The sequence below is a fragment of the Sporothrix brasiliensis genome, assembly GCF_000820605.1.
Source record: "Sporothrix brasiliensis 5110 chromosome Unknown Cont14, whole genome shotgun sequence".
In the NCBI taxonomy this organism is placed as follows: domain Eukaryota; kingdom Fungi; phylum Ascomycota; class Sordariomycetes; order Ophiostomatales; family Ophiostomataceae; genus Sporothrix; species Sporothrix brasiliensis.
In genome coordinates this window covers 226452-246600 of record NW_024467133.1, presented here as the reverse complement: position 1 = coordinate 246600, position 20149 = coordinate 226452, and the positions used below count along the sequence as shown (strand labels likewise).

The 20149-nt window shown below is 57.6% G+C and overlaps 7 protein-coding genes across 7 annotated transcripts; 5 read left to right on the top strand and 2 right to left on the bottom strand.

The window, feature by feature from the left end:
- Nucleotides 1–1394: 1394 nt before the first annotated feature.
- On the top strand, nt 1395–2606 carry SPBR_03771 (pyrroline-5-carboxylate reductase; the record flags this gene model as incomplete). Its single annotated transcript, XM_040762061.1, has 1 exon — nt 1395–2606. One exon carries the CDS (start codon nt 1395–1397, stop codon nt 2604–2606), a length of 1212 nt encoding a protein of 403 aa, XP_040622759.1.
- Nucleotides 2607–3013: 407 nt separating this feature from the next.
- Nucleotides 3014–4750, bottom strand: SPBR_03682 (histone acetyltransferase 1; the record flags this gene model as incomplete). The annotated part of the gene is made up of 3 exons (XM_040761972.1): nt 3014–4320; nt 4387–4659; nt 4729–4750. The coding sequence occupies 3 exons, from the start codon at nt 4748–4750 to the stop codon at nt 3014–3016; spliced, it is 1602 nt and encodes a 533-aa protein (XP_040622758.1).
- A 729-nt stretch (nt 4751–5479) lies between these two features.
- Nucleotides 5480–7025, top strand: SPBR_03712 (solute carrier family 39 (zinc transporter), member 9; the record flags this gene model as incomplete). The annotated part of the gene is made up of 4 exons (XM_040762002.1): nt 5480–5512; nt 5588–5604; nt 5673–6758; nt 6836–7025. 4 exons carry the CDS (start codon nt 5480–5482, stop codon nt 7023–7025), a joined length of 1326 nt encoding a protein of 441 aa, XP_040622757.1.
- A 4054-nt stretch (nt 7026–11079) lies between these two features.
- On the top strand, nt 11080–13294 carry SPBR_03636 (F-box and WD-40 domain protein CDC4; the record flags this gene model as incomplete). Its single annotated transcript, XM_040761926.1, has 3 exons — nt 11080–11532; nt 11598–12241; nt 12328–13294. The coding sequence occupies 3 exons, from the start codon at nt 11080–11082 to the stop codon at nt 13292–13294; spliced, it is 2064 nt and encodes a 687-aa protein (XP_040622756.1).
- Nucleotides 13295–14876: 1582 nt separating this feature from the next.
- On the top strand, nt 14877–16269 carry SPBR_03737 (pyruvate dehydrogenase E1 component subunit alpha; the record flags this gene model as incomplete). The annotated part of the gene is made up of 2 exons (XM_040762027.1): nt 14877–15669; nt 15761–16269. 2 exons carry the CDS (start codon nt 14877–14879, stop codon nt 16267–16269), a joined length of 1302 nt encoding a protein of 433 aa, XP_040622755.1.
- A 712-nt stretch (nt 16270–16981) lies between these two features.
- SPBR_03877 (uncharacterized protein) lies at nt 16982–17236 on the bottom strand (the record flags this gene model as incomplete). The annotated part of the gene is made up of 1 exon (XM_040762167.1): nt 16982–17236. One exon carries the CDS (start codon nt 17234–17236, stop codon nt 16982–16984), a length of 255 nt encoding a protein of 84 aa, XP_040622754.1.
- Nucleotides 17237–17306: 70 nt separating this feature from the next.
- Nucleotides 17307–20108, top strand: SPBR_03597 (DNA ligase 1; the record flags this gene model as incomplete). The annotated part of the gene is made up of 3 exons (XM_040761887.1): nt 17307–17335; nt 17442–17566; nt 17638–20108. The coding sequence occupies 3 exons, from the start codon at nt 17307–17309 to the stop codon at nt 20106–20108; spliced, it is 2625 nt and encodes an 874-aa protein (XP_040622753.1).
- Between the last annotated feature and the right edge of the window lie 41 nt (nt 20109–20149).

Below are 20149 nucleotides of genomic sequence, written 5' to 3'. Positions count from 1 at the left end.
ATTTGTGTTGTCTTTCCTTGAGATTTTTCTTTTTTTGTTTCGTTTTTGCTTCTCTACGATTTTTGCGAATTTGCGAACTAGTTAAATAGAAAATGCCAGTACAAAATACGACATATTGTGCAGCTACAACATACTTTGGCTTTTCCTAGTGATACTCTGCACCCTGCCTGGATATGGAACTACTTTCGTCGACGTGCATTCTACAACTCCGCACTCTAGTGCTCAAACAGTTTGAAACGCCCTCCTTCATCAGAGCCGGCGACATTCGCCAGATTCTGCAGAAAAACGCACATTTCTCCGGTTTCTCCCGCAATTGCAGACACCGACGAAGAAGCCTTCTACTCTGTACATAAAGATCAGAATTCGAGTCTGTGGGAATAGGACGGAAACCACGGTGTGAAGTCCTTGAAAGTGGCTTTTCAGAGCCTGTGGATTCTGTTTCAATCTGGCACAGCCGTGTGCTGTGAATTACGCCGCAGTGCGCCCTCCTTTCCCTCTTCCCAGCACCAATCCGGACCGTTCCTGCCCAATCCCAACCCTTGTCGCATGGGTGACTGCCTATTTGGGGTGCTCGGTTGTCATCCCGCGGCGCGGTCCAGCCGCTGGGCCCACTGTAAGATACCAAACGGGTGCTTCCACTGGTGATTCCCGGGGTGACAAGACGCAAAAAGCGGGCTGCTCGGTGAAACCGACCACACAATATAAGACCGCATGGGGCGTCGCGTGCGCAGTGTGCCCAAACAGGCGTGGAAGGCGACGGGAAGAACAAATAGAAAACGAAAAGAAGAAAAGACAGAAGCCATGGGAAAACTGGAAGAAATGGACGAAATTAAAAGATTGTGGAATTACGGGATGGAAGAAAATAAGACGGAACGTCACCGAGACTGGCCTGCTTTTATCTCGCAAAGCCCCCTTGTTTTGGGCCCCCTTTTCTTTTCTTCATCATCCTTATTCGTTTTTCCCATGTCTTTTATCACTTCGTCTCTTGGCCACAACTGGCCTGTGCTTTTGTCTTGTTTTGTCGTGTTTGGTTCCTGTTTTGAGACCACAAGCATGCCAGCTCGTGCGGCACTTTTCACCTGGTCCTGTCGCCTGTGATATATGCCGTGCTCCGTCGTAGGGTAGCAACTTTCAGTATTGTGTTCGTATATAAAGACGAGTACACAGCTCAGTTGTGATCGCACCTTCCCTGTCCACTTCTCTTTTACCCTCTTTCCTTACTGTCTCCCCCGTGCTCCTTCCCGGTATCAACAACACAACCATCGTTCTTTCCTTCCTCGGATGTCCCCCAGCTCTCCATCCAGCCCATCACATCGTCACTTCCTCATGCTCGAACCTCCAGACGACTTATCTCTCCTCTTTGTCTCCTCAAGCGAACCCTTCTCCAACCCATAATGCCCGCCACCACCTTTAACCTGCCCATTGTGGGCACTTCCAACGCCTCTACTACTGTCATGTCGTCGGCAAGCTCCGTCTCGTCGTCGTCGACGCCTGACCACCTCACAATGGCCGTCCTCGGCTGTGGAACCATGGGCATTGCAATTCTCTCGGGCATCCTAACCGAACTCGCCGACATGGACGCCCCACGGCCCCTGCAGGTCGTCACCTCGTCTGCTTCGGTGTCGTCGCTGTCCGCGCTCTACACGGCGTCGCAACCGACCAACGGTACCTCGTCATCAGCATCCGCCTCAGCTGCTGCTGCGGCCACCGAAGAGATGCCGGAGCGTCTGCCCACGCACTTTTTGGCCTGCGTGCGCCGCCCCGAGGCGGCCAAGCGCCTGCGGGCTGCCCTTTGGGCGCACTCCTCCGTCGTCAAGGCGGTGGTCGACGACAACGTCGCCGCTGTCCAGCAGGCCGGTGTCGTGCTCCTGGCCTGCCAGGCATCCGAGGCGCCTGCCCTGCTCGCCAGCCCGGGCATGGCCCGCGCTCTCCAGGGCAAGCTCCTGATTAGCATCTGCCAGGGCGTCACCGTCGCGCAGATCGAGGATTATCTGCATGGCGATGCCTCTGAAACTGCGGACGCATCGTCCGCTCTCACGGCCACCTCGCCGAAGGCGGAGGCGCGCTGCCGCATCGTGCGAGCTATGCCCAACGCAGCCAGCCTGATTGGCGAGAGCATGACCGTCGTGGACACGTCGTCGGCCTCGGGCCCTCTGCCGGCCGAGACGGCTGCTCTCGTCACGTGGATCTTCCGCCGCATCGGCAACGTCGTGCACCATCCGTCCCGCCGCGCCGTGGCCGGACCCGGCACCCGTGCTCTGGCGACCGTCGACCGTGTAGCTGCATCGTCGGCTGCGGCATGCACCGCCCTCGGTACTGCTGGTCCCGCGTTCTTTGCTCTCGTGCTCGAGGCCGCCATTGACGGCGCCGTCGCCATGGGTCTGCCGCGCGCGGAGGCGCAGCTGCTAGCGGCGCAGTCGATGCGTGGCGCGGCCGGCCTGGTGTTGCAAAGTGGCGAGCACCCGGCACTGCTGCGGGACCGTGTCAGCACGCCCGGCGGTTGCGCGATCCAGGGTCTCTTGACGCTGGAAGAGGGCGGCGTACGCAGCACGATTGCGCGTGCCGTGCGCGAGGCGACGGCCGTGGCCGTCCAGGAGGGCAAGTAGGGGAGTTGTGCCGTGCCCTCTTATTTTCGCCGTTTCCCTGTACGATACTTGTAACAGTATAATTTTGGAGTCCAGTTTCCTTTGTTCCTTGCAAGTTTAGATCCCTATAGACACATTAGATTTTTAAATATCAATACAACAGGTTGACGTGCTTCCTCTACGCGCATGCATGTTGAGATGGTTTGTATGGGTTGTATGGTTTGGTATTGTTTCTGCAGATGGTAAGAATAAAACCAAATGCGAAAGTAGGTATGAACGTGCCACGGCCGGGCCTAATACCCACCAACGGAGCAAAGCAGAACAAAAAAATGAGCATGCACATCAAAATCATAACGCCAGCCAAAAGAACCCCCCATTTTCCCTTTTGTCAAGCTCGCCATCGTCCTTCACCACACTTCGCTCTCCTTTCATGCATCTTCCACGCGCGCCCGCTTGCTGCTGTTTTGCACCGCAGCCACCTCCTTCTCGTCCTCTGCCGACAGCTTCCGCTTGACGGACACCTGCTGATCGGCTGCCAACTTGGACCGGCTCTCAAACATGCTGAGAATGCGCGCGTACTCCAGCTCGACGCTGACCAGCGTCTCCTCCAGCTTGTCGATGCGCTGCGACCGCTCCAGCTGGCCCAGGATCTCCTTGTTGTGCCGGTACAGCCGCTGCTTCACAAACAGGCGCCACAGCTTGTACTCGTGCTCCTGCTCTGCGGTGGCGGGCGGCAGAGCGGCCGCGGCACTCTTGCCCTTGCTGTTGGCCACAGCCACAGCCGCCGCGACCGACTTGCCCTTGCCACCAGCGTCCTCGTCGCCGCCGTCGTCTTCCCCGTTCTCTTCCTCTTCTTCTTCCAGGGTCGGCCGCACTGCCGGCGCCAGCTTCTGCATCAAGTACATCTCCACCACGCGGTTGAACTGCCGTGGTGCAATCTTTGTCGTGTGCCGCAGCGTCTCGAGCGCTGCCGTGTCGACGATGTTGCGTGGCGAGGGCCCTGTCCGCGGGATCTTGACTGCCTTGTTGACATGTACAGCGTCGGTAAAAGCCGGCAGCTTGGACACGTACGCCAGGTCGGCAATGTCGCGCAGATCGTCAAACGCCTCGTTGGGGTCCTCGACTGTGATCTCGGTCGTCTGTGGCTCGTTGAGGTACTCGTCAAAGATGGCGCTGTACAGCCGGCCGGCGTTGCCCTTGCCCTGGAAGGGCGGCAAAATAATAAACTGCGAGATGCGCGACCGGCACGGCAGCTTGGCGAGGGCAAACGAAGTCGTCTGGTGGCCCTCGTCGTCGCTGGGGGGCAGAGCAAACGCATCTGCGTCGCCTGTGGTGGTCGCTGCTTTTTGCCGTGGTGGCGTGGCCGGCCCAACGGGCAGCAGGAAGCGGTACACAGTCGAGTAGCCGGCAAACTCGTGCTCATACAAGTCAGCTGAGCCGGGCAGCTGGCGTGTGCGATACAGGAAGAAAATGGACCAGCGGTCAGCCGAGTCGACCGTGTGGGACGTGGCGTCTTCCTTGGCAATAAAAGTGCCGCCCTCGATGAAAAATGGCACAAAGATCTCGACGCGCTTGACAAGCTGCAGTACAGCGGGGTCTGACAGCGTGCCCTTCCAGATTTCGTACCGGCCGTCGTTGCCGACAAATGTGCGGATGCGCTCGCCGGGGGGGGTGTAGTTGGCACCCGGTGTCTGCTTGATAGCCTGCTCGAACTCGGAAAGCTTCTGGAAGGCAACTGAGGAGGTCACGCATCAGCACTGTGTTCCCATGCCGCCATACGCATTGCACGCGAGGTACTTACCGTCGACGAGGTATCCCTTCAGAACGGTCCGGATATCGGTCGGCTCGATCTCGCCCGTCTTGAGTTTCTTCGTCGACGTCACCTGAAGGTTCGGCCGCATGTCGGACGCATTGAAGCGCAGGCTGATCTTGAGGCCCTGGTATCCGACGACGGTCTCCTCGTCGCCAAAGATGGAGTATGTGAACTTGGGGTTGAAGGATGCAATCGAGCGCAGGCCGGTCGGGGCAGGCTGGACGAGGCTGATCTCAAGCGCCTCGGTGGCGTTGGAAACCCCTGCAGGCCAGTGTCAGTGACATGTCATTGTGAACAAAATCAGTCCGACATTACAATGTCGTCACCTACATTCGTCGTAAGAATGCTCCATATTGGCGATTGGGAGCCCGCAGTGAGCCCGCAGTCTGCTTTTCGGTGCGAGGCAGTGTTCGATAACGCCAATTTCGATGTTCCTTTAACGTGGGCAGGCCGCAAACTCGAAATGTTCCAGATTCCTCAAATGTGTCGTGAGACGGTTAGGCGTCGATGCAAATCGCAGTCTCTCTAAAAAATGTCGAAACGCGAGTCGCGATGGACTAGGAAACCGCGTTGAGTGTTAATTGACCAAAAGACAAGGAAGGAGCTGATGTTCGACACTAGTCCCTTTTTGGCTAGCTGCCCGGGTGCGCCTTCTGTTTAGACACGGTTTTTATGCCCACATAATCCGAGTTTCCAGGGGCTACGTAGCACTGACACCATATTCGAACCATTTGACTGCCCTCACCTTTCTACGCATCGTCAACGGCGCCATCGTTCGCACCGCAACCGACACGGCTGACGGCCATTCCATGCTGTCTTTTGTTCATGCGATCGGCAAGCATCGGATACATATACCAGTACAGATTATATCCAGCCAGACGCTTCCCTTCCAGCTGCGCTCCACAGTGCTCGAAGGAGTTTGAAGCTTCACGAAGCTCTCGATCCCACCGCCGCGTGCCAAATCTCCTCGCACACGGCTGTGTGTCCGGGCATATATCACGGCCTCGCGCTCTGGCACTAGCTAGATTGGCACACGCCTGCTCACACTGTCGTCTGTCCGCCGCCAAGGCGAGCCTGCACCATGGGCGGGCTGTTTCTTCTTCTGGCGCTCTGCGTACGTCGGCTATTTATTCCGTCACTCGATGTATCTTGTCCGTCCTGCTGCTAACCAGTCTTTCTCTTGCCACAGGCCGTCATGACATTTGCGTAGGTCCCTCGAGAAGCGTGGCAGTGGACGTCCATTGGCTACCTCCGGTACTAACCTCATTACACAGATCTTTTCTCGCCGGCGCTCTTCCTTTGTCCATGACCCTCTCGCAGTCGCAGCTACGGCTCATATCCAGCATAGGCGTCGGCATTCTCGTCGGCACCTCGCTTATTGTCATCATCCCCGAAGGCGTCGAGGCCATTGCGAACCCGATGCTTAACCCGCCCGGCTCGGTCGCCGCAAGCCACAAACACAATGCACGACTCATGTCCTTGCTCAACAGCCGGTCCGTTCCTGAAGCGGCAACTGTCGTTGCTCGCTCAGTCAATGGCGACAATGCGCTCAGCGACGTCCTCGGTCTCCGCAGTGCCGACAACCGTGCGATCCACGCGGCAGTGGTACGGTCCTCCGCCAAGGCGTCGAGCCGAGACGACGAAGAAACGCCTGGTGGCACGGCACCCGGAACGGGCGGCGGCGGCGGCGGCGAGACCTCCACAGATCCGAAAAAGCACCATCAAGGCTTTGGCAAGTCCAAGCAGAAGCAGGAGGGTGCTGCCGCGCCGGTTGCGACGGACGAACCGCGGTCCCTGCCGACGTTTTTCATTGGCTTCGCCCTCGTCACGGGCTTCGTGCTCATGTTCCTCATCGATCGCCTGCCGCGCCACGCCGTCGACAAGCTGCAGTCGGCCCCCGCCACGCGCCACATCAGCCTCGACAACCTGGCCTCGTCAAGCGTGGCTGGCGACAACGACGAGGGCTTCGAGGAGGAAGGGTTCCTGGGATCGCTGACACCGACGCCGCGGCAGTCGCGCGGCCTGGCAACAACAGTCGGTCTCGTGATCCACGCGGCCGCCGACGGCATTGCCATGGGTGCATCGGCGACGACCGAGGACATGAAGCTGGGGCTGGTGATCTTCGTGGCCATCATGGTGCACAAGGCGCCCGCGGCGTTTGGTCTGACGTCGGTGCTGCTGAAGCACGGGCTGTCGAAACGGGCCGCCCGGGGCCACCTCGTGGTGTTCAGTCTGGCGGCGCCGTTTGGTGCGCTGGGGACATACATCCTGATCACGCTGCTGGGCGGCGGCAATATGGAGGGCGAGCGCGGGCAGTGGTGGACGGGCATGCTCCTGCTTTTCTCGGCAGGCACTTTCCTGTGAGTTTGAGTGGCGGTCCTGTGTCCCCTAGTTGAGTGGTGTACTTGTACCCCTGTCCGCAATGCTAACAAACCAGATACGTGGCTATGCAGGCAATGCAGGAGGAGACCGGCGCGCACGACCACCACTCGCTCGGCAATGGCTACGCTGACGCCGCGACCCTGGCGGCACAGCGCAAACAGAGCCGGCCGCAGATGCGTGACACGCTGGCTACCATCGCCGGCATGCTGCTGCCGTTGCTGACGCAGTTTGGTCACCACCACTAGGGGTGGGTTTTCTGGCTGATGTTGGCTGTGTACGCTTGTGTCTTTGCAACCCTAATCTACTGCCCGAGCGTGTTGGTCTTTGGCGTGCGGTATGGTCGAAAGCGGTCCGTTGTATAGGATTAGGGCCGTGATCTTGCCGTGATGCCGCTCTCGCCGTTAACGTCGGGCAGCTCCAATAAGGAAACTTGAAAACTGAGTGCGCCGCAGAGTGGCGGCACGATTCACGATACGCCACATTTTTATCTTATTTTCACATGGCGTTTCTTTTACTTCCTCGTCATTGTTCTGTTTTGTCTTGGCACCCCATTTATGGTTGGCTTTGTTATCGGCGCATGGGGTGTTCTGTTCTGCTGATTCCTCGGTCATCTTTTTTTGTTTGCTGTTTTTGCAGTATGTGTATGACAAGTGACGTGTTTCGGTATCGTTTTCATTAGACAAAGGTATACATATTTAGCTGCCATGCGAGCTGGTGACAGTTTCGGCTGTGCTACGTTGGGTAGTATGTGTAAATCAAACGTATTGCTCGTCAAGCTCATGGTTGCATCTTTGTGTGCGTAGTAGCATTTATTGTAGCAGAAGATATCGTCTCTGGTATTCTGTATTTTCCGTTACTCATTCACGCACTGTTTTTATGTTTTAACGAGATTTGATGATTGACTATACTCTTATTTTACTATTATTGTTGGGTTTCTTATTTTCCCTTTTTTATCCTTTGATTTGTAAATTAAGTATTGCCCATAGAACCAATAATGTTACCCACGTATGGAGTAAATTCATTGAAACGAGAAATTTCATACTGATTTTCATCAACACGGACACATGATGCAGCGACAAGGAACATTCGCCAGATGGTTAATTTCATGTAAATAAAACACGGCGACGGAGGCAGGCAAACGATGTATTTACACTCGACTTAGCTTGTTTCAACTGGCCGTGGCAAAACGACAAAAGAGGCACAGCTACTGCCAAAAAGATACCTACCTCTAGGGAGTAATAACGTGGAAAACGTACACATAAGATACTGTCCTCTTCGAGTCCTTAGCAGCGACTTGGAGTGTCGCATTCTGCGGCTGCTAATTATACTCCCTCCAGCTCCTCCGCATCCCAGAGCCAGAGCATAGTGCGTTTCAGCCCTCCCCCTTTCCCCCCTTCTTTCTCCGATTGACGCCCATCGCACCTGCCAGCCCATAGCCTAACAATGTCGCCTGCGAGTTGCTACTTTTGCCCTCTTTCGCTCCTGCTCGGATCTGATCCCTTCTTGCCCTGCCCCTTCCTCATTCGAAACTGGCCAATCCCATCAGACTTACGATATTTCGTGCCTCCTTCTTCTTGCACCTCCTCATACAAATGCCCTCGCGGCTCACGCCCGAGCACACCTCAGAGGGGGGCAATACATGTCAATTGCCACCCTGCAGCGAACATGTCTTGCTTCTGCTCCGCGGCCTCCCTCTTTGCGATTCCTAGCCGCCGAGTCGGACAGAGGTGTGGAGCCGCAAGCTGCACGTCTTCTTGGAGGTTCAAGTCTCGGTGCATTGGTGGCCTTCAAGAGGATGTCTCAAGAGTTTTTCTCCATGTACGAATGTATTCTCCCTTCATCGACATGAGAAGGGAGGGTGGAGTCGACAGGGCGAGCTTTGGCGAAGCTAGACCAATCTCAGTCTTCCCGGACACTGCGACGTACAACAGACGTCTTCGTAAATGACTTTTTGTCGTCGCTTCAGACACCTCCCCTTTGTGCTCGACGTTGCATAAGTTACGAGCACCAAGCTTTTCGTCTTTATTTTTATCTCTACCTCACCGGCATCGCTGCTTCCACCTGACCCTTTGGTCGAGGTCTCCTGGTTCCTGATCGACTGCAAATGAGAAAGGGGTGCACGGGGGGAGCACATCTCGTCTGTATTTTGCAGGTATGTGTGCGCACATGGAAACACGCCTGGACACGCCCGCCAGATGCACGTCGAGCTCGGTCCCTATGCTGGCGATCGCCGTGCCCCAACCTCTGTCCTGGGTTTCTCGTATTACCTTTGTCTTGAGACAATGCATCCACCTACGGAGGGACAATCTACCTGCGGAAATGTCATGGGAGCTCCCTTCATGCCGAGTACAAGTCCCACGATGTTTTCCCAAGGCGTCCCTTTCTTGCTTCTCTGCCCGTTTGTGCCGTGTCAGTTGGCGCTCCGGCCCTGGCTCAGCCATCCTAGAGCCTGGAGTCATGGACACACTCTGGCCAGGCCCTCTCTTCATGATCGCCCATGTTGTACACTGCAGCGCAGGACGCCATGAAAACTCATCGCAGCAGACAGGCAAGGGATCGTGGTATTGGTTCCCCCGGACGGACGATGCGATCCCGTCTTAGCCGCCCAGACTGTGACATGCACCGGAATGCCTTGATATCCACTGTATATCGTAGAGACCCATATGGTTTATGGGCTGAACGGCCACGCACACCTGCCAGCCGTGTCTCTAGCATGAGCCTTCGTAAACGCAAACTACGACGTGAGATCAATCAGATCATGAGCGATGGCGTCTTACACTTGCTGCGTATTGCTTCCCTCTGCGGCTTTGCTTCGAGTGGGTCTTTGCTTTTGCTCTCCTTCCCCCCACAGACATGTCAGTGGAGTAGCCAACGACGACCACGCCTGACAATGGGTTATGCACCAGAATGCGCTTTTCCCCCGAGCGTCAGCGGCCAGTCGCACGCCCTGATTCGCTCATGTAGCTGGCTCCACCCAGCCTTTCATCTGTCGTCGCTCTTTGTCCCCTTTCGCCAGGCCGTCCCCCCTCTACCGCATGGCCCCCAAATGGCTCCTTCCCCTTAGCCTACCGAAAAAGAGTCCCGCCATGGAGTTATAGGCTGTCGGTCGAGGCCTGGAAGCCGGCCTTCGCGCCCACTGCTCAGGCCTACCAAGCCCGTCCTCTTGCCCTTTCCCACCGACGCTTAGTGCGCGCCCCTTTGCGTCTCTCCCCTCTCACACTCCACTGCCTCTCATCACTTTGCTTCCTCCCTCGTTTCCTCTACCGCCGCTGCCAATTCGACGTCTTCCACGCTCTGCCGTTCCTTTCTTTTCCCTTGAATCGTCGAATCCCTTTCCCGACCTTGATACCAGGAGTTATCCTCTTTCCTCTTCCTCTTTCCTCCTCCGTCTTTGTCCCTTTTCTCGAGTACTGCACCTCGTTACGCTATCGACGCTTTCACGTTAGGGACGGCACTCACGGGCATCTCCTCTATTTTGTTGCATTCTGGACCAGACGCCCCCAAAACCGCCATACCGCCTCGATCTCCCTCCGCTCTTGTTTCTCCGCGACGACATTCCAAACCAACGGGCCTCCTCTTTCTGTCTTCCATCTCCGCCATTCCAATGTCTTTCTGAAGGTACACCGCCAAAGCCTTTGTCTTGCTTCCACGCCAGATACGCTTAGCATTTCGTACGCTTCCGGACCGGACCTTCACTGCACTCGGATGACCACCAATACTCCGTACCCTTTTGCCGAATCGACCACCAGACGATTTCCCCGTTGCTGTTTCGAGCCAGCTCGCCATACGACCCGACATTTGTCGAGACCGACCGCTTTGTTCCCCGTCGCTCCTGCCCAGCCTAAGACGATTTGTCATATCCGCCGCCGCCCGCTCCTGCCCTTTCACGCTCAACAGCACTTGACGTCGTGACGCCTTTGCACCTGCCGCACGATCACTGCCATCGTCTTCTTGCCCACCTTTTGGCTTCAAACCGGCCGTTTGTTCCCCGAGTGTCCTTGTTGACGTCTCCTGTCGCTACTTCCGTAGCAAGAGTAGGAGCATCCGGGTACGGAGCTCTTGCCTAGGTGACCCAAGGTCTGTATGGCTCCTTTCCTCCAGCGCCGTGCTTTCCTTCTTTGGCCTCGTCATTTTGCATCTTTGTTGTGTAGTTTACTTTCTCCGCTCTGCTTTTGTGTAGCCTCCACAGCCTTGGGTCATTCGTATTCAACGTACTTCACATGCTAACAAGTTTGTGTTTCGTATCTCACAGCCACGCACGTCTCCTCTTCCCACGCTACGGAGGACTAGGAAGACACAATGTCCGGATACCAGAGACCGCCTAGCTTTTCTGATCGGAGGGGCAGTGCTTTTGCCCGGGACGAGCTGGCTCTCAGCACCTCGGCCAACCCTGTCGTCAAGGCCGCCCAGGTTCGGCCACCACGCGGACCGCCGACCCCAAGCATGACCACGCCTGCCGCCGAGTACGACCAGACCATGACCGGGTCGCCGCCGCCGCCTCCCACACCGGCTGCCTCGCCGGGCCCGTCCCATGTGCAGCCGGACTGGAGCGACGCCAATGCGGACGAGGATTTCTTCCACTCCAAGATCCGCCAGCACTTTAAGAGCTGCACGGCCTCCCAGAGGACGCGTCTCTTGGCCGATCTGTTGAACCTTTGCACCAGCCAGCAGCTGAGCTTTGTTCATCAGTTTGTCAGCCCGCTCCTGAAGAAGGACCCGTTCACAAGCTTGCCTGACGAGCTCTGCTTACGAGTACGTGTCCCCCCCCGCCTTCCTCTTTGCCCCTTGTCGTGGCCTGTCCCACTAACACATATTAGATCCTCTCCTTTATTGATGACCCCAAGGTTTTGGCCCGTGCTTCCCAGGTGTCGCGACGCTGGCGTGACTTGCTCAGCGACGACGTGACGTGGAAGAATCTGTGCGTCAAGCACGACTACGACCGTCGCCTCTCCGAGGTCCAGCCGGCAGCGCCGCCCACCCCCGTCCGGGAAGAGACGCCGACGACCTTCCCTCTCAGTGTTTCCGACAGCGACTTCCCGACGCACAACCTGCCGTCCCTGGCCCCGCCCGAGAATGACGTGCCCATGGCCACCTCGCGCAGCCTGGATGGTGCGACACATGGCGGCACATCCAGCAGCGGCAAGAATCGCCCGCGGCTGCGGTCGTACAAGTCCCACTTCAAGCAACGATACCTGGTTGATGCTGCGTGGCGCACCGGGGGCCAGACCATCACCAAGAATATCACTCAGGATGGTGGTCTGGTGACCAGTCTGCATCTCACTCCCAAGTACATCATTGTGGCCCTGGACAATGCGCGCATCCATGTGTTCAACACCGAGGGCGAGGACCAGAAGACGCTGCAAGGCCATGTCATGGGCGTCTGGGCCATGGTGCCTTGGGAGGACACCCTCGTCAGTGGTGGCTGCGACCGCGATGTCCGTGTCTGGAATCTTCTCACAGGGTAAGCCCAGCCACCGTTCTCTCGTCAGACCTGACGCGTCTTCTTTCACTCCCCCTCCCAACGGTTTCTCTGGCTAACACGACTAGGCAATGTGTGCACACGCTCCGCGGCCACACCTCGACGGTTCGCTGCCTAAAGATGTCTGACGAAAACACGGCCATCTCGGGCTCCCGTGACACCATGCTACGCGTATGGGACATCCGCACTGGCCTCTGCAAGAACGTCCTCGTTGGCCACCAAGCTAGCGTGCGCTGCCTCGAAGTAAAGGGGGACATTGTTGTCTCCGGCAGCTACGACACCACTGCCAAGATTTGGAGCATCTCTGAGGGCCGGTGTCTCCACACACTGCAGGGTCACTATAGTCAAATCTACGCCATCGCTTTTGACGGTGTCAAGGTTGCCACGGGCAGCTTGGACACCAGCGTGCGCATCTGGAATGCAACCACGGGCGAGTGCCAGGCGGTGCTCCAAGGCCACACGTCTCTGGTTGGCCAGCTGCAGATGCGCGGTGACACTCTTGTGACTGGTGGTTCTGATGGCTCCGTCCGTGTTTGGTCGCTGTCTCGCTTCTGCCCCATCCATCGCCTGGCCGCACACGACAACAGCGTCACCAGTTTGCAGTTTGACGACACACGCGTTGTGAGCGGCGGCAGCGATGGCCGCGTCAAGGTGTGGGATCTGAAGACTGGCCAAATGGTCCGCGAGCTGATTTCCTATGGTGATGCAGTCTGGCGTGTTGCATTTGAAGACGAGAAGTGTGTGGCTATGGCCCTTCGTGGCGGCCGCACTGTCATGGAGGTCTGGTCGTTCTCTCCACCTGACGACGTCCTCAGCGATCGACCACTCTCCCTGCCGCAGCGGTCCTTGGACCCACCGTCGGACGCGTCGCCGCCGCGGCCTATGAGCGCCTTGGCGATCGACTTCCGGCGGCCCCAGGCCCTGTCGGGCCTCCCGCGGCGAGATACTGCTGGCGACGACGTTGATATGCGAGACGCCGGACCGGCGACAGCGCCGTTACAGCAGGGCAACTCGACGTTCTTCCACGATGCCTAGCGGAGCGATTTTAGGCTGCATCGGGTCCCGTTCTATTGCTGGCATTTGCCATATTCTCCTCGTCCCATTCGAGGACGATGGCTCTATCCTAGGCCGAGGCCGGCCTTTTGACCTTTTTGCTATTATTACACCATTGCAGCAGCACGATGCCATTTTACGGTGTTTAGCACAGCGCTGGTATGTCGTACCGTGACAACACGGAACTTTTCACTCAACGTGCGATGCGCGCTGCGCGTCCCGTATACTTCTTGTTTTCCTGGGTGGCCTGCACACTGCGTCTATTGCCCAACTTATATCCCCTCTTCATTTTCATCTTTTACACAGCAAACCATGGATCTGGGCGTTTTGGCGTGGAGCATTGTTGTCTATCCTATTTTTTGAACTTTTTTTTTTACAATTCGAAGACCGTTGTGTGTCGGAGGCTGCGATGAATGTATTGCCCCCGAGAACTCATCCACCTATGGAGGAAGAGGGAGTCTCCATTCTAGGGGCTTTTGTGCATCGTACCCTCTGATCGTCTTCAATAGCCGGGATCCGAAACTCACTGCTTGCTGCTTTCCGCATGACTATTTGCTTGCTCTCTGATTTTGCTTCTTTTTACTATGGTTACTTTTGGGAGCTGGAAGGGACACAATAAGGGCTTACGATGGCATAGGGAAATGATTGTAGGAGAAGGATTAGAAATTAGGAACGGACAACCATTCTGACATCAATAAATCAAGGCAAGCTTTTACACGTCCAGCGGAATAGTTTGGCGAGGGTGTGGTCCCTGTAGGCTGGCATGTGTCTTGTGCATGTTAAACTGCGCTGTTTTTATCTGTTTCTGCTATCCAGCGGGACGATGGGCAAGTTTTATTTGTCGTCCGCCTGCGGTTCTTTCCCCTTGTCATTTGCGCTCCTGTTTTTCACGATGTGGAAAGCGAAGGCGAAAACCGGGGCGCGCTTGCCGTCGGAGTGATATTGTAGCGAGCAAAGACAGCGAGAGGTGGCTGCGAGATCGCTGCTGCACAATGGGCTTTTGCAGGGCCGTCGCGGCTTCCCTGCGCTGTTAAACCGTTGGGGTTGGCAGGTGCTTCCAGGAGGCCTTTCCTAAAGAGGCTAGTGCCTCAACTCCTGACTACAGCCAGGGCGACAGTTCAGGTCCACCCGCGCGCCGCTGATTGGCCTCCGACAGCTGTTTCTGGGCCTTGTATTGTTGCAATTATTTTTGGTTTAAATTTTATTGCTCGCTTTTCTTCGGACGTGTCCTAGTGGGAAGTCCGGTGTAATTCTGACCCAGCAAAGCTGTCCTACTCCATACGTTTTTTTGATTATTTTTTTTGCTCTGTCCGGATCGTTCCTGCCCCCTTCCTGCGTGTTTTATCTCGCTCACTCTTTCCTTCTCGCCATATCCCGTCCGCCTAGCGCTTGTTTTCTTCTTCCTCCTATCATCAGCCACTCCGAATTGTTAACTTGTATTTCGACAATCTCCTTCGATTCCTCTCGATTGTCTGCGTTTTCTGCAATTGAGCGGCCGTCCCAATTGATTTGTCGAACCCTCCAACTCTTCTCCGCCCTCTCCCCCACACCCCTTTTTCACACCATGTTCTCGCGTGCGGCGTTCCGCGCTGGCCGGGTGGCTGCAGCCAGCGGCGGCCTGCGGACGGCTGCCACGGCGTCGGCAATGCCCCTGCGTGCTGCTTCGGCGATGCCCTCTGCTTTCGCCAAGACGACGTCTGTTGCCGCCCGGAGGACAGTCACGACCGATGCGGCGTCTGCTCACGTCGACAAGAGCGCCGTCCCCCAGTCCGACGACGAGGTGTTTTCCGTCAACCTGAGCGACGAGAGCTTCGAGACCTACGAGCTTGACCCCCCGCCGTACACGCTGGACGTCACCAAGAAGGAGCTGAAGAAGATGTACTACGACATGGTTGTCATCCGCCAGATGGAGATGGCCGCCGACCGCCTGTACAAGGAGAAGAAGATTCGCGGTTTCTGCCATCTGTCCACGGGCCAGGAGGCGGTCGCTGTCGGTATTGAGAACGCCATTACCCGCGAGGACGATGTCATCACGTCGTACCGCTGCCACGGTTTCGCGTACATGCGCGGCAGCAAGGTTCGCCAGGTGATTGGCGAGCTGCTGGGCCGCCAGGGCGGCATCTCGTACGGCCGCGGCGGTTCGATGCACATGTTCGAGAAGGGCTTCTACGGCGGCAACGGTATCGTCGGCGCGCAGGTGCCTGTCGGTGCCGGCCTGGCGTTTGCGCACAAGTACCAGGACAAGAAAAATGTCTCCGTGGTCCTGTACGGTGACGGTGCCAGCAACCAGGGCCAGGTCTTTGAGGCGTTCAACATGGCCAAGCTGTGGAAGCTGCCTGCCCTGTTCGGCTGCGAGAGTGCGTCTCCCCCGCACCCCCCCCCCCCCCCCCCTCCCCCAGTATGATGATGGTGGCCGTCAGAGCCGTTCGTTGCTAACAAACGTTACAGACAACAAGTACGGCATGGGTACCTCCGCCTCGCGCTCGTCGGCGCTGACCGACTACTACAAGCGTGGCCAGTACATCCCTGGCCTCAAGGTCAACGGCATGGACATCCTTGCCGTCAAGGCCGCCGTCCAGTACGGCAAGGAGTGGGCCCAGAACGACAACGGCCCGCTGGTCCTGGAGTACGTCACCTACCGCTACGGTGGTCACTCCATGTCGGACCCCGGCACCACCTACCGCACGCGCGAGGAGATTCAGCGCATGCGCTCGACCAACGACCCCATTGCCGGCCTGAAGCAGAAGATTCTCGACTGGGGCGTCGTCAACGAGGAGGAGCTCAAGGCCATTGACAAGGAGGCCCGCGGCTACGTCAACGAGGAGGTCGCCGCCGCCGAGCAGATGGAGCTGCCCGTTGCCAACCTCGACGTGTTGTTCAACGACATCTACGTCAAGGGCAGCGAGCCCAGCTTCATCCGTGGCCGCACCGCCGACGAGATCCGCTACTTTGATTAAGCCGCTCCAGGGGACGAGGGGATAGACGGGCGGGCGGTTTCTGGGTCTGTAGTTAATATGAAGGAGCGAGGGACGGGACCTGGGCCAGATATATAATCCTGTACACAAGCCACTTGTGCTATTTTCTTGTCACCTCTCCTTGTGGATGGTCTTGTTTCCTTTTTTTTTAACCACCATCTTTGTTGGTGATTTAGTTGCGCCTGTTGTTCCGATTCATGTAAGATTAAACCGCAAAATCACACATATATGGGCTGTCTTTCGAAAACAATCCAGGAGGCGATTCCAACAAGATCATAAAGTGTCGCGACTATCGATATTTCCTCGCCGGAACACGTTGAGCTTTTATCGTTGTTGGGTGCTCGTAGGTTAGTCGTATGTCGTGTTCGGGGCGATAGGCACCGAGACGACGCCCTGAAGAGCGCTACGACTTCGCTGGGCTGTCACGTGGTGTCGCTCAGCCTAGGCGCTGGAGCCTAGCGGGTTTGGCAGGGCAGATTGGCGGATTGGCGACGTCTGAGCCTATTAAACTGGCAAGACGCGATATGGGGAAGCGACGACCCGCGTTTTCCCACAAAACGCGCGTGGCTCTCTATTTTCTGTGCCTCATCTGCCGCACTGCCTCTTGCCCTCTGGTCCCCAAGCAAGTCCAACTCGCATATCTGCCTGGAATTGATCCAAAACACGACGACTTTCAACCGACGACCTTCTGTATTTAAGAACCCCTCAGTTCGTCTTCCGTCTTCATTCCGTTGCACGGCCCAAGAGCCTGCACCCGCGCTTCCAGAGCAATCGTGGCTTCGCGACATTTGGTGCAGCTCGCGCCCGGTGCAATTTCCTCGACTTTCATAAAACCAACGACAACGACAACATCGACGGTGACGATCAGACATAGTAGCAGTATTTGCAGCAGGCGGACACGCTTTACGGTCTTGACCTCGGCCGTATCCAGGACGTCCTTCTGGCCCATTGCTGCTGCTGCCCCGCTACTGCGAGCCCGAACATCTCCCCTCTCCCTCCCTTATTCGCTGCCTCGTACCATGGCTCCCAACAAGCAGGCCACTCTCGGGTATGTCAAGCCGACGCAGACCACGCTGGGGCACGTTCTTTTCCTTCTCTCAAGGGTCCTGGCGGCATATTTGACAAGAATGTTCCAGGCTAACCATATGATATAGGAAGTTCTTTGGAGCACCGGGCAACGCGCCGCAACAGCAGTCCAAGCTGTCCTTTGCGACAAAGGCGGCGACCAGCAATGGCGACGGAAGCAGCTCGTCAAAGGAGAACGTGACGCCTGAGAAGGGTGTGTATATATGCGTCTATATGGGTGTGGAGGGTGGAGACAAGTCTTGACGTATGTGCTAACTGTTTCAGACAAGAAGAAGCGCCTGTCAGACGACGACGAAGCTGGGCCCAAGGACGAGTCAGACGCCGAAAGCATCGGACAGCCAGCCGCCAAGAGGGCGCGTAAGAACCGCCGCGTTGTGGAAGAGGACGAAGAGGACGAAGAGGACGACGTCGCGCCAATAATCAAAAAGGAGAAGGTTGTGACGCCGAAAAAGGACAAGCATGCCGCCATGACCGATGCGGCTCCGAACGCTACAAAGTCAAGATCACCACCACCGGCTGCCAAGCCCAAGGCTACGGCCGCTGCTGTCAAGAAGGAGGCCATGGACGACGATGACGAGGAGAAGGCGGCATCTTCGGTGTCTGAGGAGTCCAGTTCCGACGTTGACGAGGAGGACGAGGAGGACGTAAAACCCGAAGTCGCCGCCAAGGTGCGCAAGACGATCCAGACTGTGCTGTCTACACCCAAAACAGATGCCTTTCCCGACTGGAAGGCCGGCGAGCCCGTGCCCTACGAGGCGCTGTGCCGCACCTTTTCGCTCATTGAGCTCACGACCAAGCGCCTCATCATCATGGAGTACTGCTCGCTGTTCTTGCGCCAGGTGCTGCGCCTCACGCCCGGTGACATGCTGCCCACTGTGCTGCTCATGATCAACAAGCTGGCGCCCGACTACTCGGGCATCGAGCTCGGCATCGGCGAGTCGCTCATCATGAAGGCCATTGGCGAGTCCACCGGTCGTAGCTTGGCCGTCATCAAGCAGGACCAAAAGGAGATTGGCGACCTGGGCCTGGTCGCGGTCAAGTCGCGGTCGACGCAGCCGACCATGTTCAAGCCCAAACCGCTGACCATCCAGGGCGTGCACAAGGGCCTGATGGGCATTGCCACGGTTTCCGGCAACGGTGCCCAGCAGCGCAAGGTGGACGGCATCAAGAAGCTGCTCTCGGCCGCCGATGCACGGAGCCAGGGCCGCGTCGACATCACCAAGGACAAGGGCGGGCCGAGCGAGGCCAAGTACCTGGTGCGCTTCCTCGAGGGCAAGCTGCGCCTGGGCCTGGCGGAGCGCACGGTGCTGGTGTCCCTAGCCCAGGCCGTCATCCACCACGAGGCGCAGGTCGCGGGCAAGACGGCGTCGCCGTCGGACGTCGAAAAGGCGGAGGCCATGCTGAAGTCGGTGTACAGCGAGCTGCCGAGCTACGATATTATTGTACCGGCGATGCTGGAGCACGGAATCATGCACCTCAAGGAGAACTGCAAGCTGCGGCCCGGCATCCCGCTCAAGCCCATGCTGGCAAAGCCGACCAAGGCCATTACGGAGGTGCTCGACCGCTTCGAGGACCAGACATTTACGTGCGAGTACAAGTACGACGGCGAGCGCGCGCAGATCCACTACGTGGCCAAGGAGGGCTCTTCGTCGTCCGCGGCGGCGTTGCCCACGACGGCCACGACGACGGCCAACGCGGCGCAAGGCCTGACGGCCATCTTCTCGCGCAATTCGGAGGACCTGTCGAAAAAGTACCCGGACATTCTGGCCAAGCTGCACACGTGGGTCAAACCCGAGACCAAGAGCTTTGTGCTGGACTGCGAGACGGTCGCGTGGGACGTGGAGGAGCGCAAGGTGCTGCCGTTCCAGCAGCTGATGACGCGCAAGCGCAAGGACGTCAAGATCGAGGACGTCAAGGTCAAGGTGTGCGTGTTTGCGTTTGACCTGCTGTACCTCAACGGGGCGGCCATTGTGGAGCAGCCGCTGCGGGCGCGCCGGGCGCAGCTGGTGGAGGCGTTTTTCCCCGTCGAGGGCGAATTTGCGTTTGCGACGCACATGGACGGCCAGGAGCTGGATGCGATCCAGACGTTCCTGGACGAGAGCATGAAGGCGTCGTGCGAGGGCCTGATGGTCAAGATGCTGGACGGCGCCGAGAGCGGGTACGAGCCCAGCAAGCGGTCGCGCAACTGGCTCAAGATCAAAAAGGACTACCTGTCGGGCGTCGGCGACTCCCTGGACCTCGTGGTGCTGGGCGCGTACTACGGCAAAGGCAAGCGCACGTCGGTGTACGGCGCCTTTTTGCTGGCATGCCACAACCCCAGCAACGACACATACGAGACGGTGTGCAACATTGGCACGGGCTTCAGCGAGGCGGTGCTCGAAGAGCTGCACACGCAGCTGAGCGCGATTGTGATTGACCGGCCGAAGCCGTTCTACGCGCACAGCACGGGCGGGCAGCACCAGCCGGACGTGTGGTTCGAGCCGCGGTACGTGTGGGAGGTGAAGACGGCGGACCTGACGCTGAGCCCGCGGTACAAGGCGGGCAGCCACGAGGGCGTGGACAGCTCGGGCGAGCGGCGCGGCATCAGCTTGCGGTTCCCACGCTTCATCCGGATCCGCGACGACAAGAAGCCGTCGGAGGCGACGTCGTCGCGGCAAGTCGCGGAAATGTACCGCAAGCAAGAGAGCGTGGCCAAGAGCAAGGGCCCGGCGGTCGACGACGACTTTGAATACTAGGGACGGTGTGTACAGCTACTGGGATTCGTTTGCGAGTTGCA